General features: G+C 39.4%; 1 protein-coding gene across 7 annotated transcripts in view; it reads right to left on the reverse strand.

The window, feature by feature from the left end:
* LOC118812395 (ubiquitin carboxyl-terminal hydrolase 15-like) overlaps positions 1-17,085 on the reverse strand; it is a 34,031-nt gene extending 16,946 nt beyond the window's left edge. For 3 of the 7 annotated variants that reach the window (XM_036577381.1, XM_036577380.1, XM_036577387.1), the window contains exons 1-8: positions 16,982-17,085; positions 15,411-15,538; positions 15,014-15,144; positions 12,888-13,014; positions 10,280-10,425; positions 7,912-7,973; positions 7,378-7,467; positions 442-586 (exon numbers count right to left, since the gene is read on the reverse strand). In XM_036577381.1, the coding sequence (XP_036433274.1) occupies positions 442-586; positions 7,378-7,467; positions 7,912-7,973; positions 10,280-10,425; positions 12,888-13,014; positions 15,014-15,144; positions 15,411-15,538; positions 16,982-17,070 (918 nt within the window). In that variant the 5' untranslated portion in view covers positions 17,071-17,085. The other 4 variants (XM_036577382.1, XM_036577384.1, XM_036577385.1 and 1 more) reach the window with 4 other exon arrangements.
* Positions 17,086-19,179: the final 2,094 nt, after the last annotated feature.

A 19,179-nucleotide genomic window follows, 5' to 3' on the forward strand; every position in this document is an offset into this window, starting at 1 on the left:
CATGAATATCATTGCTGATGCATTGCAATGGAATATATTACTGTATTCAGTATTCAGCCATCAATGCTTTTCACAGTATTCTGCTCATCTCTGCTTAGTACATATTCTACAATCTCCCTAGTTTTAAAGTCTACAGAATAAAAGGCAGCATTCTGTCCAATGTCTCACAGCTAATACTGTGATACATGTTTTAAAAGCCTAATACATTAAATGCGAAAACAGGTTTACGGAGGAACTGAATTCACATTCGGCAAGACTTAACATTCATTTTCCTGATTAGAAAAGTAACAGGGCTCATGCTAATTGGTTACTTTAATATGCAAATACAAAACAGCCTATGCACAGATGTAAATGACAAATAACAATATTTACTTCTTCTTCACCACACTGGAAACATGTCTATTAGTAAAAGGTAAAAAAAAAATCTAAAGCAGGTCCTACCTGTGTAGCGGAGTTCATGAAGCAGGTGTTGCCCAAATTGGAGAGGCCACACAGGCCTTCTTTCTCACTATGCCTACTCTGGTCTGAGTATTCGTAGCTGTTATAAGGGGGGTAGGACAGAAGGCTATAGCTAGAGTTTTTCACACTGCAGTGAAAGAAAGAAACAGAGCGAGAGAGAAATAGAAGGACAAGGAATTCAATTAGAGGAAGTGAAGCACCTGAAGAATCCAAATGAGCACAAGGTATCACATATAGTGAACAAGGTCCATAGAGAAGCTACAGCATTACAAACACAAAGTCTACCAAAAATCATACTACATGTACTTCTGCAATAAAAAAATCTCACTATTTTTAACTTGGTTAAACTAGACAAGAAAAACGCAAAGTTCTAATGTCTTACACTTCACTAATCTATTCTCACACTGAAGCAAGCATAAATATCAAATCAAGCATGCTCTGTAACTACAGTCAGATAAAGAAATAAAAACTTTTATACTATACTATAGCATTCTTTAACTCTGGTCCTTGGTGATTTCCATGCTAAAACACACCCAATAAACCTGGAAATTAACTGATGAATTGATTCAGGAGTGTTTGGGCAGAGAAATCATCAAAATGTGCAGGACACTAGCCGTCCAGGACAGGAATTAAGCAAGCAAGCAAAAACACAAACATCACCCTATCCTTTACTTGACCAGACAACCCTTACACACAAGCAGGCATAAATACAAGCATCAAAAAGCACCAAAATGTACTACTAATTTCTTAATTAAAAAAAAACATCCTACAATTACCCTGGATAAGCATAAGTGGAAACTTTACATATCCTATAGTTTCCCAAGCTATCCAAACAATCAAGCACAAACATAAACATGAAACTGTGCATGCTCCATGATCAGAAAATGCTCCAAGCCCCTCTCTCTTCCTCCCTCCAACTCCTCTGAAGAGCGCGAGTGCAGTGTAAGCACATGGCTTTGCAGCACACCTCTGGGTGCAGTGCACGCCTCTGTCCCATTGATCATTCTGCGCCGCGTCGATGCTCAACACCCTCTCCACCCTGCGCTCTAACTCCACCCTCTCCGGCCTCAAGCACCACCAGCAGCACAGGAGCATCTCCCTTCGGCCGCCATACCCCGAAACCCACACGCACACAGAGAGTCAGGGAGAGAGGCGCAGGGACGAGAGAGCAGCTCCCCGCTCACTGCTGAAGCCCAGGAACTCTGCAGGCCATGAGTGACATCCTAGCTCGTCCCGTTCCGAGAGGGGTGGGGGAGGTGGAAAGAGAAAGAGAAAGAGAGAGAGGGGGGAAGAGAGAGAGAGAGAGAGAGAGAGAGAGAGAGAGAGAGATAGAAAGAAAGAAAGAGAGAGAGAGAGAGAGAGAGAGAGATGGGGTAAAGGGAAAGGATATTTTTAGCAACAGCAGCAGCAGAAAGCTAGTAAGGCAGCTTTAAGAAGTGAGAGGAGAGGTAGGGAGAAGAGAGAAAGGGAGAGCGGCAGAAGAGAGAGCGAGAGTGGAAAAGAGAGAGAGAGAGAGAGAGAGAGAAGCAGAAGAGAGAGCAGCAAGAGAAGAGAGAAAGCAAGAAAGAGAGAAATGTATAAGAGAGAGAAAGAGCAGGAGAGAGAGGAGAGAGAAGAGAGAGAGACAGAGAGACAGAGAGAGAGAGAGAGAGAGAGAGAGAGAGAGAGAGAAAGCAAGGGAGAGGACGAACCTTCCGCTACACTAGCTCCAGCTGAGCTTGCACTATGCTAAGCAATCGACACCCAGGACGGCAGTCTTATTGTGTGACTAAGCATTATTCCTCAGGAGACCCATCCCGCCAGCTACAGTCCTACAAACAGCCGACGGATGATAAGTGACCACATGGCAGCATATCTAGCATGAACGCTGCACTGGGCTGCGCACAAAAAAAACAAGGGAACAGTTCCAATACAGTATGAAGGTCACAAAGACTGCAGGAGTATGCAGTGGCACAAAGCACACACATAGAAAATGGGAGAGATAAGAAAAGAAGAAAAGAGAAACAGAGGGAAAAGGGGAACATGGAGAACAAAAAAGGAAGAGAGACAACAAAGGAGGAAGAGCGGAAGAAAGAGAAAGTGAAGGAAACAGAAAAGCCAGAGGCAAAATAGTCCTTGGTCGCCTTCAGCTCCAGCAAAGTTAACATCTGTCTTCATCTACACCGTTCAAGAAAGCCTTACATAACTCCTCAGCACTGGATCCATGGTAAATTATGTATCGGATGCTATTTTAATTCACATGATGCCATCTGAAGCTGACACGACATCTTTTGGGAGAGTGTTCCCAAAAAATTCAGCACACAAAGCAGTTCTATCATCATTAGAATAATAACAATAACAATATCATTAATTAAAACAGAGATTAAAGGTTTCAAATTGTGAAATCAAGCAAATCATTCACAGCAACTTAATGCTAGTTAATACTATTAAATGCATGCAATGGCAACAAAGAAAAAAAAGTGAAAGTGAAAAAGAACACCCCAACATTGTTAGATTTTGGATATGGATGTTATCTGCTCTTGAGGGCTCTCCCTCAAAGCTTTTTCCTGCGTTAGCATGCAACAGAGCAGGAGAGTGGACAAACACACACAAACTAGTGATCTACTTGACACTACAAGCTAAATCTTTGCTAGTGCCCTTCGAACCACAGCTCTGAAGGCCAGTGTGTGTGCTGATCTTATTTACATGATAAGGACTGAAATTCTTAAAAACCTTCAAATATACACATTTATTTCTTTTCACTCAGTGAAAGTCCTTCTGTTCTGCACTTTTTAAATAAGCACATAAAAATGTACGTCATAAAAATCATATTGCAGAGAACTCCATTCCTGGAGGGCCGGTGTCAGTTTGGTGATTTGCCTGCTCCAACACAACTGATTACACTTATCTGTTAATTGCCAGGTTAAATTGGTGTGTTTGAAAAAGGAAACCTCCAATCTGTGCTGGACACCGGCCCTCCAGGACCGGAGTTCTGCACCCCTGGATTAGACAAAAGATATTCTACTTGCATAATGAAACGTAAAGTCAGAGTAAATTAAGTGAAAAACTGGAGTTTCCAACAATTAATCAACAACAAGTCCTAACAAATATGTATTGGGAATTGTTTTATTTTCTAGTTTTCTGCTCTTTTGCCCTTGTTTTAGTTGTTATTCTTTGTTAAGCAGTGTTAATGCTGAAGGGTTCTTTTAAAGAAGTCAACTATGTTCTGTTGTCATGGTGTGAACAATAACAGCAAATTGCTTTTATGACAAATTGCCTGTGTCCTTTTACGACAGGATCTAAGGCTCTGAGAACTCTGACTTCAGTTATACAACGGTACCAAGGGTTCTGAGGGTGGAGAAGTGGACAACATATAAAGTTCTGTATTAAGCTGCGGTTTTCAGACTGGGTGTTGGTGGCAGAGATGGACAGAGCACTCTTTGAATAAAATCATCAGTCCTGCAAATCCTGGTCTCAAGAGGCTCTTCCATGGCAAAGATAAAGATTTACGACAATGGCGACAAAGGCAGGATCAGGTCTATTGAGTGCAGCAAACTGGTGAGTGAGACCTTAGAAAAAAGAACTTAACTGCCAAACAGAAGAGAGTCAGTTTGTGTTTTGTCTTGTGTTTTGTGTTTAGTTGTAGGCAGTAAATTAAGTCGCATAAGTCCTATCAAGTTTGAGTTGCGCAATACCTCGGTAGCGATGAGTTGGCACGACGGCATTCATGGGTCCAACAAAAGGGGGTAGTTCACAGTTTAATTCTGTGGGCCAATGTTCCCGAGTTAAACATGCAGGAGTTTTTTCCTGTTTACCTAAACATGTGGGGTTTTCCCAGTCCAATTTAATATCTACAGCTGAGTCTCAGTATGCTGATAGAGATGCATTTGAGGGAGACTTATGACAGATGTTAGATAAATTGTGTTTAAAAAAAAAAAGAAAAAAAAAAAGAAAAAAAGGAGAAATTGTGTAGAAAGTATGGGCTTCCAGCAGAATCAGGAAGGAGTCAGGAGCAATGTTTTATGGTTGTAAGCAAATGTGTAAAGAAAAAGGACCCTGAGGGGTTCAGGTGTTTAGACAGTGGCACACTTTTGTAAGAATAGTGCAACAACACTATCACTCTATAACTCTAAAAGTGAAAGAGACTGCAAGAAAAGGCAATGGGTTACTGAACCATGTTAATACAAAGGCAAAACAAGGGAACCCTCCCTTGCGCAAGAGAAATCATCAGCTTCAGTGTTTTTGAGGGTCTTTCCAGCAACAGTGAAGGCAGTTCTGATCAAGCTGGTCTTGATCAGACTGTCACAGAAACAGCTACAGTAGTAGTCAAAGGAGAAAGCTTGAACAATAAGCAAGTAGACTGCCTGGCAGAAGAGGTCAACCTGGCACTGAGAATGATCCAGAAAGTCAGTATACTCAGCACATTGATGAAACACATTACTGCATGGTGGCTATTCTGATTGTGCATCTATTGAGGATGTGATGAGCAGTAAAATTGGTGTCGCTCAAAGCAGTGAGCGGCAATTTAGGGAGAACTCAGCCCAAGTCAGTGAGTGGGGCTATTATCCCCAAAGCGGCCCGTGTACTATTTAGGCCTATCCAGAAAGTAACTCAGTTTTCTGCTACCCCCACAGAAGTGGACTGATTAAAATAACAATAGGTGCTGTGGGAGTGTATTTATAGCCGATTGCACATGAGCAGGATAGTAGATTGTGTTTGTTTGTTTGTTTCCAGGAAAACCAAGGCAGTGTGTGAGGAACTCATGATGCTAAAATGAATGGAACAAGGGATGCTGCTGACTTCAAAGGCCCATTCCACCAGATGCGACCTGATCAAGAAAGACCGCTGGAGTGATGGACATCTAGTGCTCTACATTGGGGCATTCATCCATGCTGTCATCAAAATATAAATACTAAAACGATATAAGAAGCAGTTAAGATGACAAAATGGAGTTGTCACTTATTCTATGTGTTATGCTAAGATGGACTCCAGGTTTAAGTTCAACGGTCTGCTAAATTAACAGAAATATCATGTTTCGGATGCTGTTCGAACTAACATGGCAGATTCTACACTGAATATTAACACATATGCATTTCTGTACATCTGGTATAGCAGTGTTTAACCAGCTATATGTCACCATTTTTAGGGGAAAATCCTAAAGCACTGTGTGGGGGTTTATAGTAGTACAACTAACTATTATGGGTAATAGCAAATCCCATAAAAATAAAACATTGTCTTAGCAGAAGCAATAAGTGACTGCATGTATGATATGGTCTATAGGTAAACTGCTGATTAGTAAATCAATTTTGTAGTATCCTTGTTCTTTGGGAACATTCTGGTAAAGTGAAAGCACAGCCATTAGTAAACCTCTTGCTATGTTTAATGGTCAATGTTTACTGATTTATTTACTGTGATGAGACCCATGTTGGTTGAAAAGGCCAAGAAAAGTTATGACATGTTGGTTTGAACAATAACAGCAAACTGCCTTTATGACACCCCTATGGAGGGTTTGGTCTTCCCGGAACAAGAACACTCTTCTGACGACACTATGGTATTTACATTGAATCCCTGAGAAAGCCGACAGGATCTAAGGCTCTGAGAACGCTGACTTCCGGTTTATGCCTAGAAGTGGGAAAGAGATGGACAGAGCACTCTTTGAATAAAATCATCATTCCTGCAAATCCTGGTCTCCTGAGTTTCTTCCATGGCAAAGATAAAGATTTACTACACATGCAAGGCCTGACTAATACAGTCACCATCAGATAAACAGTCCTTTAAAGCTTTCGTTGAGAGACAGGAGAAAATTAGGCTTCACTCTTGCTTCAGATTTGTGTTTCTGTCCATCCTTCCATTGTAAGAAACAACTATGCTACAACAACGCTATGGGTCTGAATGAATGTCTATTTGTCAGGAAGCTGTTACTGTGAAAAGGAAATAGACAAAAAAGGAAATAAAACTGGTATTCTCAGAACAATGGACTGGCTTAGATCTCAACATCACTGAAAGTGTTTGGGATTGCTCGGAACACCAGAAGTAGAAAATGCAACCGACTTCTAAGACCGAACTTCAGAGGTGCGGAAAAATATCCCTGCAGATCTTTTTGAAAAACTGAAAATGAGTGACTAAAAAGAACAGAACCTGAGAACAGAGCAAAGGCAAAGGGTGGACACATTAAATATTGGAACATTATATACTATATTTAGTTGTTGAGGCTTCTGCATATTTTTTTGTTAAATATACGTGTTCTGCATTTTTCCTGATGATAAAAATGAGTAACTTAATACTTAATGGCCATTTTCACTGGAAATTAAACAAATGAAGGATGGTCTCTGACTTTTGCACAGTACTGTACATACTTAAGTGCTAGAGCAAAGCTCAACAAACAGCTGACCTTTACTATTCAGTCTTATGACATTTTCCCCAATTCATATAAATATACTAAAAGGGGAAGAAATACAGGGAAATGCATGTAGACTGATCTTGAGACTTCTATGATTTAATATTCCCCTTCTATGATCGATGTCCTGTGTACATAACCTCCAAAAATCCACTAAGCTAAATGTGGATTAAACAGCACTACACCTCAGAGGAAATCAGCACACACACAGAGGCACTCCTCAAGCTGGGCAGAAGAACAGACAGAGGCTCTGTCCCAATACTCCAAACTGTTCCCTCCCTCCTTTCCCTAGTGCACTTTAAGTTATACAAGCGGCAAAATGCCTGAGAATCTACCAAAAAAGAAAGCCTTCCTATGAACTTTCCACAAGGATACTGGTATTGAGATAGGACGAGGGAAAGGAGGCTATTTGGCGTACTTGGATGGCCATGAAGAGTAGAAACACACACACAGACTCATGCTGTTCTTTGAGTACGGTGCGACTATATTTGACCCTCCCTCCCATAAGCCCTCCCACTGAGCCACGCCCAATTGGCGCTTACTTCCTGCTGCTGAAGCTGCTGTTATGATTGTTTGTGAGAGATGTAGGGGAGATCTTTGGTAAAGCAGAGAGATTGGAAGCACCAGATGACCTTCAAAAGATAAGAATATCATGAGTTAGAAGAAATCAAAGCCTTTCTTAGCCTTAAGAAATTGAAGCAAGTGTTATCACTCTTACAAAAACAATGAAATGGGTTATGGAAGCAACTAAGGCAAAGTATACATAAAGCGTAGTAAATATGCACAAGTATATGATAAATGATAAGCTGAACAGAAAAAAAAGCTGAGACTGAGTAGCAGAATAAAAGAAAGTAGGAGCTCTGAGGTCTGAAGAGGGTTTCTGATCATCTATTTAAATGGGTATAAAATGATATATACACAGAGAGTGAATTAGGACTTTCTCATGGGCTGCCATTACAATTAGGACTAAAGTAAACCCATGATTACTGCTAAACAACCAACCACACAGAACATCCTTCCACTCTGTCCACCGATAATAATGAAAAGCAGAAGAGAGCAGCATGCATGTCACTTACTTTGGTGTGGAGGAACCGCGAGGCCACGTTCCATCCTCGTTCTTCTGCTCTATAACTAGAACCTACAAAAAAGAAAAAGGTAATACATTAATCGCTGACTTTAATAACTGATTACTTCAGTAACTGATACCGAACACATGACCAGAATTATCTAAAATTTATCTGAAAATGTGTCAGACTCAAGCTTGAGCTATATAACAACATGTCTATTTGACAATATGTAGAGCTCGAGCTCTTAAGTATTTTGGCTTGAGTATTGCTCTCTTTAATAGACTATTAACAGCTGGGATAACTGACAAATACATCAATGTTCAACCAATGCTTTTGGTTAAAAAGCTGATTTATTTTCTGATAAACAACTGATGTTGGAATAAGCAGGTTTTTCCTTCGATTCAAGGACTGTTTTTGAACTGTATGTGAAGAGCACAACTTGTAACTGGTGGTGATCTACAGCTGCAGGTTTTCTGGAGATAACTCAGGCTCTTTAACTTCTGCCAGAAGAGTTCATGGTGTTCAACCATCAACTCTTCAACCAACAGAGCCATTAATAAAGGGATATAGCAAAGAATAGAACAAATGCAGTTTACAGCACCACCACAACTAGCACGTTTAGCCAAATGACACAGTGCTAATGTAGGCTACAACTTAGACTTTTTAGTAGTCATGTTGCTTCTGTTCATTTCAGCCTTTAGCTATAGCCTACAAATGTGTTTTTTACCTAACAGTTATCCTGTGTAGTAAGTCACATGACCAACAAAAAGTTGAACTAGCAATTTCGTGTTAATTACCTTTATGTATGCTGTTATATCTGTTATGTTAGGCTGCATTTTTTCATTCAATAAGGCCTAAAGGCTTGTTTATATAAAACACAGTGCTGCATTTGACGTTTTTATGGGTCGTGTCCATGATTTTAGGTTGGTCGGTTAAAGGGTAATCAGACTATTAATGGTTGGCTATCGGGCAAAATCGAATTTGCAATAAAATGGAATCAAATCTGAACAGAAACAATTTAGCTGCCTACAGAGAGCCTAAATTTGCAACAGAACAGTTGGCACAGGCCCTGCCAATAAAACGGACTGTGCTGCACAGTTACTGTCCTTTTAGACCTTTCACACCTTGTCAAAAATAGAGATGGCGGTGATAATCAAATACATGGACATGCAAACCCATTATTAGTATTCATTTGCCTCATTGGGCTATTAAATAAGAAATTTATTCTCTGCTGCCAACAAGCCATCTCTCAACCTGTGTAGTTGGGTGGTGAGCAATTGCACCACCTGTCTCTGAAAACTGCAGGCACCTCAATCCTGCGAGATTATATCAGCATATGTAATGATGCATTACATGCGCTGGTGATGCGCTGGAGCCACCAACAAAAGTCGGAAACAAAAAAAACTAACCAGCATGTACTGTACCGTGCCAGGCAGCAATTAGTCTGCGCAGTGCCAAGTTAAATTGAACAAGCCTACTGTGCTCCAAGTTAAGGGAAGCATTGACATCTAGACAGAGCTACACAGGCAGAGCTTTATATCTATAGGACAACTGGGTAAATCACATACTACTTTTGGGCTGATAATCGTAATAATTTAGATTAGTGCTGATATTATGCAAATTATCATTGTTTCTTTCTTTTGATTCGGCTTTATTTAACCATTCCCTTATCATCTTATACGTAATAATCTTACATTCCCAATAATCGTAAACTATGGTTTGTTAAAAATGTATCCAACAGAAAAGACTGCCTTTAATTACAGGCTATAAAAACAGTACATGAACTATTTAACACACATACATACTTTGAATGTTACTTGGAAAGATTATAACAGAATTTAAATCTGGCAAAGAATGTTGGGGACTACGCACATGATACAAAGAAACTCTGGTACATGAGATCTGCTCTCTGGTTGAGAGTAAAATTGAAGTGCTTGACCAGAAGAAGAATGCCAAAGCACTTGTTTAATACTGTCGTTTCCAATCAAACAAACACAGAGAACCGCTGTATATTAGCAACATTACACGCCAACTGTGCAGAATATAGTTATGATAATAGTAAAAGCTAACCCAGAAGATAATTATGTGATATTATCAGGGAAAATGCAAGCTATAGGGTAAGACTCTGCAACACTCAGATGTGGTGCTTCGTAAGTGAATTTGATGATATCAATATTCTACAAACAATAATCGTGTGTATACATTAACATAGATAAATAGAACATAAATCACGCAAGTCCTTCAGTCCATCATCTCATTACTTTAAAACATCCTAAGCTAAATTATGTCTGCAAGAAAAGAGATTAAATGTAACTCTGGAAATCAGTTCAGTGTATCATTTGTGAGTGTTATTGTCTGGAGCACGTCCACTTCCTACCTGCCCCTGATAGAGTCCAGCATCCTGAATGGTGCTGTCTGGTTTGTTCAAAGGCTCAAATGTGTTGCTCATGTATTTGTTCCACAACCTGGTTTCCCTTTCGTCAGGAATGCTGAACAGCTTGCGCATCTCCTTTTCAATGATATCTGTAAAGGACAAGTCTCATATGAGCCCTTATTTAACTCTTATAATCATCTATTCTAGCATATCATGCTGGTCCACCAGTAAATGTGAGTCTACTTTCAAGGATGCAATGGGTGGCCTGTCAGCCTAGGAAACAGCTTCATCCTCCTTATACTCCCCATTACTGCATCCAGAGCTTAAAAATCAATATACACAACAATGCACCCAAATAGTTTCCACTTCTGCCAGGACAAACTCTAAATGATTTGAAAAAGGTACAAATGCTTTTCATTAAATATTGTGTTTTTACTCCCTAGTTGCTGTGTCTAATTAAAGACTGTCAAAAATGTTACATTTTTGACTGCCATACATTTCAAATCATTCTCCACCAACTGAGTAAAAACTTACACAAGTTATATGACCATTTTGTATGTGTGTTTAAAACCAACAAGACTTTTCTAATCATGTGGAGATTAACAGCATGCTGCCTTTTACCTGTGAAAGTGGCAAGGCTATTAATGTGTCAGTCAAGCTTTCAACAGTAATAATTAAGCAGTTTGAACCTTGGCAGTAAGGTATGCTTTAAGAGCCTTTGCTATCAACACCAGAAGACTGATAATTGTATAAAGAGAACTAAGCAAAGATGAGGCTGCTGTGCTCAAAGAGCAAAGATATAGCACAGTACTAGATTAGCAGATTATCACTGTTTTAACATAGGTTATGTTAATGTTCTCAGCATTATTTTCTGTTTTTTAGGTTCCTAAAGGACACTTTATCCTTGATCTGTGACAATTCGTTTTAGCAGTCACTGAAAGAAGCCTCGCTTCAAAACAAAATGTGTTTCTGTGCTCTGAAAGATATTTGTAGAAGTTCAAGGTTTAGCCATTGATGAGTCACTATATATAAGGTATATATAATAACAGCTATAGGCAAGTTATGTTCGGGCTGTACAGTTGTTAAGAAATGACAAAGAATACTCAATACTTCAACAACACAAAATCTGGGCTTTATATGGATCACAAACAGTTAGTCAGTTTGTATGCTTGGTTATGACTTTGACAAAACCAGGGTAGGCAAACAAACCAGGCACCACTGATCAGATATAAGTCCTGTAAAGTTAGTTCACATGTGCAAATTAGTCAATGGGCCATTAAGGGAAAAACAATGCTGGGGGTGATTCCTTCAGAGCCATTTGTGGTAAACAAATACCCACATAAATTTCTCACATCTGTTCTTTATGTATTTCTACCTAATTAAAATGACAGTTTGACCATATATCTGAAATTCTATACTGTGCAAAAGTCAGAGCCCAACCACCATCACTTCTTTTTCTAGACAAAAGTACATTTTTCAGCATTAGGGAAAAAACATATTTTACTAAAAAAAAAAAACACACTCAGACTCCTCAAGACCTAAATAAAATATTACTTTTTCAGTATTTCAGAATGTCCCTTTTTTACAACTTCCATTTTCTTTGGTGACTTGCTTTTAGTTTTCCCAAAGAAATCTGCAGGGATATTTTTCTACACCTCCAAAGTTCAGTCTTTTAAGTTTTCTTCTTTTTTGTCTATTTGCTTTTCTCAGTATGGGCTTCCTGACATGTGCAACATTCTTTCAGATTGATAGCACAGAGTTTTCCTCTCACAGTGGAAGGACGAACAGAAACACTTTTTTCAGATCTGAAACAAGAGTGGAGTTTCATTTTCTCCTCTTTCTCAAAGATAAAAGCTTTAAGTACTGTTTATCTGATGATCACAGTTTTGGTGGTCTGTCAGGTATTACACAGTTGTAAGGAATCCTATTTTTTAAATTATCTTTAAATAATTCCACTTTTGGAAGCTCTGTTTTTTTCTCTCTTTTTCCTTTGACCTTCCCCTTCCTTATGGAAGTGGATTATCTTATATCTAATCTCCTCAAAAATATATCCTGAAAAATGAAGAACTTTTACTTAATAGCTAGTTTGATTGGAAATTAAATGAATGAAGAGTCACTAACTTTTGCACAGTATTGTACCCTACCATTCAAAAGTTTAGAATCACATGTCATACTAATAACTGCTGTCATGGCATGCAATAATAACTTACATGGTGTAGACTGAAATACTTAAAGCTAGACACCAGAAGGATTTGATCATCACTTTTCAAAAGAATGTTAATTTTAGTATAATTTCATCTGTGAAGTTGTAGAGTACCAGCTTCATATTAGCATTATGTTACATATGTAACTGCAACAAATTTAGTCTTATATCACTGAAAACAGTGCTTACAAACTTTTGAATGGTGATTTCAAGCCTTTGAACAGTAGAGCATGAGATGGCCAAGAAATCCCAAAAACATTTATACAACTCACTTCAAACCTGATCAAGATCCTTCATGCATTTCATTACATGAAATGAATGAATGAATGAGAATGTGGGGACTTCTCTTTAGACCAGTCCTTTGTTACAGTGATACCAACCACAAACACATTAACAAAGTAAACTTACCTATTGTGTCCGCTTTGCTGAAGCGTCTGGTGACAATATTGTCCATGTTGCTGTCTTCACATAGTTTCAGTTCGGTGAGGTAGACCTCCACTTTGCAGTGCTTTACAAACATTCCCTGCTCAACAACCTGCAAAGACCAAAGCAACGACATTAATTAACATTCATTTGCTTGCTATTCCCTGCTATTCATGCTATTCATGATGGTCTAACACTAGTTGCACAGCTTATTTAGACCCTGGGGATGCCTGAACCAAGTTCTGTGGAATAGAAAGGCATTTCTCTAATTCAAAGTCATTTTTCAAAGACATTATACTTTAAAAGAAAATTTGGCCTTCTCTTTTTTAATCATTAATCTATTTTATGAAAAAAAGAAGAAACTACAGATAATGGTCCAATAGGCACGTTTTGTGGAAAACGCATGGAAAATTACAAACAGCAACTTTCCTATTCCTTAGATTTGAAGAGGCTCAACTCACAACTGTAAACACATAACATCAACAACCTGCACAATATACTGCTGCAATATGAAAAAAAAGTCCACATACAAGAATTTTGCACAGGAAAAATACTAGTCAAAAATACTGACTACACTAATCTACAATACTGACTTTAACCAGAATCGAAAAAAAAGGCAAAAAGCTTAAAGCATTTAAGAGATAAGATATTTACGATATATATATAAAAAAAAAAAAATACACACACGCAGCCTGCTAATTACAACCGCAATGTAAAGTCCAGGTGTAAAGTGAGGCAGTGACGGCTCAGTATACCATAATGCTAGTCACTATGTTGAAACAAGCAAGTCAGAGAGACTCTTAATTTAGCAACCAAGCGCAGAGACAGCTGAACGAACCCATCCTATTTATTTCACACAAGCCCCTCCACTGGTGGCCCAACACCATAGGAACAAACTGCCTCAAACTCTTGGTTCAGACTGGGCCTCCTACAAAGCCAAAATATATAAAGCACTATTTTATACACTGAACCAGTGTGATTCTACTCCCATGATTCTACTCCCATCATGCCTCTAAAACTCCAGCGCTTTCTCCCTCTATCTCTCTCACTGTCTTTACCCCCTCTCTCTGACCTCAGCCGGCATTCCTCTTCTTTCGAAACAAGGACACCCAAAATCAGGCCCCTAGAGTTGGGCTCTAGGCTGCGCGAAGGCCCAAAGGCACACTATATTCCAATCGACCTCCATTCAGAACCAGAAGCCCCAAAATTGAGAAAAAGGAAGAACCTCTTGCATGTTGTGCCTAGCGGATCGCTCCATGTAGCGTTTCAGTCATCCAGAGCCCCTCTGAAAATAGAAACGCACCAGCCACTCGATACCCCCTGCGACATACATGGCAAAAAGGGGCGGATCGATGGGGTGAAGAGAAACCCCAGAAGCAGCCATGATGCCATGACTGAGTAAATCTGAACAAGCAGCATCGCTGCCTATGTTAACAGAAGCGAGGAAGGCCTAAATAGTCACAGCAGTGTCAACATGTAGCAAGATGTTGACAAATTCTCTGAGTGCTTTAGAAGACTGCATATATGATGTATTTACATGTGTAATGTAAATGCCTTATTAGACTTATTTATATATGATTTTTTAAAATGCCATATTTAACTTGACTTAAATATATATGATTACAAAAACAAAAACAAGTTGAATGATAAGACTGACACACATATGGAGGGAAAACTGAGCTAACAGAAGTTAAACACCACCTATACCAACAAAGATTTATACACTGATGGCCATAGGAAAAAGAAACAAAACTTGACACTAACTCTGAATACATTTCAACTCAAAATTGTATTTTATGTTATGAAACACAACTGGGCTTTAGTTTTCTTATGAACAGCACAGAGATGATAAAAATAACAACACAGAACATTTCCTGTGTGATACTATGCAAATATAATGTACCGTAAACATGTTGTCTGTTGATGCTTATGTACTAAACAAATGTATTTCATTCATAAAGGACTCCAATCAGACATCCAAATTAATCACTGCTTGACAGGTAAAAACCCATTAAAACCACCAATTGTCTATGATTTACAGTAATAAGCACTGCTTTCACTTTAGAATCAAATAAACATTTTTATGCACACTAAATTTCAGTGACACATACCTTTCGGGCGATGGGTTCCTGGCTCTCAGTCAGCCCATACCAGCTCACTAACTTATTCCAGCCCTCAGTGGGCACAAGGATGTAGTCCAACTCATCGATAAGATGTTCCTTAATGGCAAGTACATCAGCATCTAAAAGAAAGCACAAGGAGACAAGCACTGGTTAACTGCGTGGCTAAGAACTCACATTTTTAGCCAATTCTGTTTCCTAGGAACATCAAAACTTTTGATATTATTATAATTCCCCCCTTGTTATTTTCTTTCTTGTTTTCTCAATCATGATCAATCATTTTTACTGTAACTTCTTACATCTAGAGAACACAACAATTCAAGCCAGGTTCATCTAGGTTTGAGAACAGACTTATCCCTTGAATTATGACACTGAAGCAGTTGCTAACCTTTAAGGAGACCCGAATTGTCCACCGGTCCAGGGTAGACATTCTGATCTCCCATCTGGTACTTGTCCCAACTGTCAAAGCCCACATATTTCTTCCACTGTTTGAACCAGTGACTATCTATCAAGTACCTGTAAAGGATAACAGAGATGGTTACATTTGACTGAGTGAATTACTACATAATGAAAAACAGCAACATGCGTATAAACGTGATTTCACAATTCACTCAGTTTCAGACGCAAACTAGCAAGGATATTTCTTTGATTTGATCAGATTTCTTTTTACAATTAGTGACGAATGTGATCTTGAGAGAAAGTCTCGAATGAGAAGCCCATCAACCTCTTGACTTGTTTCTGTATGTATAGCACAATCTAAAGAGCACTGTAAGACAATCAGACTTCTATGCTTACTCATGGAGCATACAAATAAATGGTCTAAGACATGCTACAGGGACAGGAAACAAATTTTATCTTAGATCTTAATAAATTAAAGATCTAAGGATGAGTTTCCTAGATTAAGCAAAAGGCTAGGATAAAAAGCTTTCACTGTTGGCATTAACCTTTTTAGACTTTGCCCATGTCTACAGTACCACTAAAGGAGGTCGCTAGGTGTTGATCATTCTGATTCAACAGTTAAGTTTCAGTCTATGAAAGTAAATGAAACAGTCCTGTAGTACAGATTGTGTTCCTGCATGATTAAATGGTTAGGGTGTAAACAAATTCATTCAGAGTGGTTTGCTGTGAAATGTTTCATTCTACAGTAACCTGCCGAGTCAGAATAGGAACCAGACATCTGAGAAGTTTAATGCCTCTAAAAACTACCAAAGAAAAAGTTACTACATGAAATGGTTATCAATACGCTGTCTGATGAGACATTTACAGTAGTTTTAGTGATTAAGTTCTTGTTCTAAAACGTATTTTCATCAGTTTATGGATTCTGAATACGAAATAAAATGGTTAAATTTGTGTTGTAGACATGGCGACCCCTGGTTCCTATCACCACCACTGTAAAGAAATCTGAGTCTCCTCAAATGACCCTTTTCACATTAATCCACTCTGAATGACTCTGTTCATATCTCAACCTCTGAATCATGCTAATTACAGTGGAATTAACGACAAAGTCTGAACTGAATCGCGTGTTAGAGAAGCAAAAACACGAAGCTGTAGAGTGTGTCTGGTCTACACGACCGAAGCCGGCACTGAACTTGCTCTATCATGTTTAAGCTGGCGCTGCCTCGCAGGAGAGGAAAGCTAAATGACAGGTGCTTCTCTCGTCTCCGCCCTGAATGGCAACGTTAACGTTTGCCAGCTACACCAGAGAGATAGACGAACAGATAGGAGAGCTCTCGCTCTCAGCTATCAGACTGTGAAAGGCTCTGGTGATGTTCCGCGCTCGGAGCTGCGCTGAACAGCGCTGAGGAGATAAATCGTTGTCGGTTTTCTCTGGCCAGCTAACAGCTAACGGCGACTAGCTGTCAACACGACTTCTTTTCGCTCCATTTCGGTTCGGACAGCGACGACAAGGACCGACAGCAGCGGGTTTGGATGTGAGAAAGGTCGGCAGTACACTCTCACCACGTATCTCCTTTCCGGAGCTGCGTTTTGAGCAGCGCTGCGATCTCTCCTCTCTGAGTCTCCAGATCAGCCGCTCCTCCCTCCGCCATCTTTCCTTGGGCATCGCCCGCTGCATTGTGGGATAGTGGAATGGGGGGGACGGCGATTACGTCAAGCTGAAGTTTAGCCAATCATCAGCAGGGGTTCTGCTGGATGGACAGAACGTTTAGCCACTCAGCGGCTTCGGTCGCAAACGACGGATAGACCAACTTAACCAATCGGCTGCTCGTATCCCTCTACACGGACGGGAGCGTTTAGCCAATCAGCGGCTTGCGCTGTTGTAAACTGACAGGCAGGCGTGCACACGGTAACCATAACAACGTATGACTCGTGGGCAGATAGCTAGAGTCAGATGCATTTTTATCCATTTATTTTTTATTTTTATTTTTATTTTTAATTCATATTTTGACGTTATCCCAAACTGCCTTTACTAAATCTGGGCCCAGACCCCTAAGGAGCAAGTTAAGAAAGCCCACACTGACACACTGCTGTCAGAAACAGAGAATGAGAGAAAAAAAGCCAATAATTTCTCCCCCGCCTGGCAGGAGTGGGCTTCTATAGCAAGTTGAAGGTGACAGTGGCAGGAAAAACGCTAAGGCTGAAAACTCACATAGTTGCCTGTTCCTTGTACTGTACATAGATCATGAAATAACAGTATCTGCAACCAAATGATGCACTATATGTTCAAAAGGTAGTCGTTTTGGTTTCAGCCAAAGAGAGGGCATGAGGTGTACTATATTCGTGATGTAAGTAGGGCACTGTGTAGGGAGGCCTAAGAGGCAGGCAGGGGTGACACCACTAACCTACTTTTCTTTTTTCCAATTCTAAGACTAATAACCTGATAACAGTACAAATTCTGATACGTTCAGAAGTCTTCTTGTACATGTAAAAATGTGGGATTCTCCTTGTGTGGGGATCTCCTCATTTCTACAGTGAGAACTGGTAAATGTAGACTTCACAAGATATACTTCAAAGCCTTTGCGTTAAATAAACCAACACTAAACTGAGTGTTTAGTGGAGTGAAGTAACTCCATATCATCTTCCACTCACTGTTTCTCATGTCACTGTCTGTGTCTATGTCTGTGTATGAGAAGTGGAGGGAGAGGGCAGAAGAGGTCATTCTTATCATACTTGTTTATTTATTACAGTCATTTTTCACTTTTTCAATAATAAATACACAAAATAAATAGACATTCAGTTTACTGTTTACTAATTGCCTAGTGCCACGTCTTAACATATCTACATGCTCCATAACAAAACTAACCAATTCTGATATCTGGTTGTGCAGAAAGGTATTTCTTTCCATCTGTGGAGGCCTAGCACACATTATAGTTAACTATGGTTAATTATAAGTACATGATTATTACTGTAGCTGATTGGGTTATCTATGTAACATTACACTAGCAACGTTTCACATGTATGCATGAAAGTTCACAATAAAATTTTCTATTTAATTTGTAGGAGTCTAAACAGCTGTTTTCTACAACCCCATTTCCAAAAAAGTTGGGATGCTGTGCAAAATGTAAATAAAAACAAAATGCAATGATGTGCAAACCATTTAAACCCTATACTTATTTGGAAACAGTACAAAGACAACATATCAAATGCTAAAACTGAGAAATTTTATTGTTTTTTGAAAAAATGTATGCCTATTTTGAATATGAAAGCAGCAGCACAGTCCAAAAAAGTTGGGACGGGGGCATGTTTTCCACTGTGTTTCATCACCCCTTCTTTTAACAACACTCTGTTGTTTGGGAACTGAGGAGACCAACTGATGTAGTTTTGAAAGTGAAATGTTTTCCTATTATTGCTTTATATAGGATTTCAGCTGCTCAACAGTTCAGGGTCTCTTGTCATATTTCTTGTTTCATAGTGCCATATGTTATGAGTGGGTGACAGGTCTGTATATATCATTCAGCATTAATGGTGCCTTCACAGATATGCCAGTCACCCATGCCATGTGCACTAATGCACCTCCATACCATCACGGATGCTGGCTTTTCCATTGTGTGCTGATAACAAGCCTGATGGTCTTTAGCCTGGAGGACACAGTGTCCATGATTTCCAAAAAGAATTTAAAATGTTGATTTGTCAGACCACAGAACACTTTTCCACTTCCCCTCAGTCCATTTTAAATGAGCTTGGGCCCAGAGAAGGTG

This window comes from Colossoma macropomum, unplaced genomic scaffold (assembly GCF_904425465.1).
Source record: "Colossoma macropomum unplaced genomic scaffold, Colossoma_macropomum, whole genome shotgun sequence".
NCBI lineage: Eukaryota > Metazoa > Chordata > Actinopteri > Characiformes > Serrasalmidae > Colossoma > Colossoma macropomum.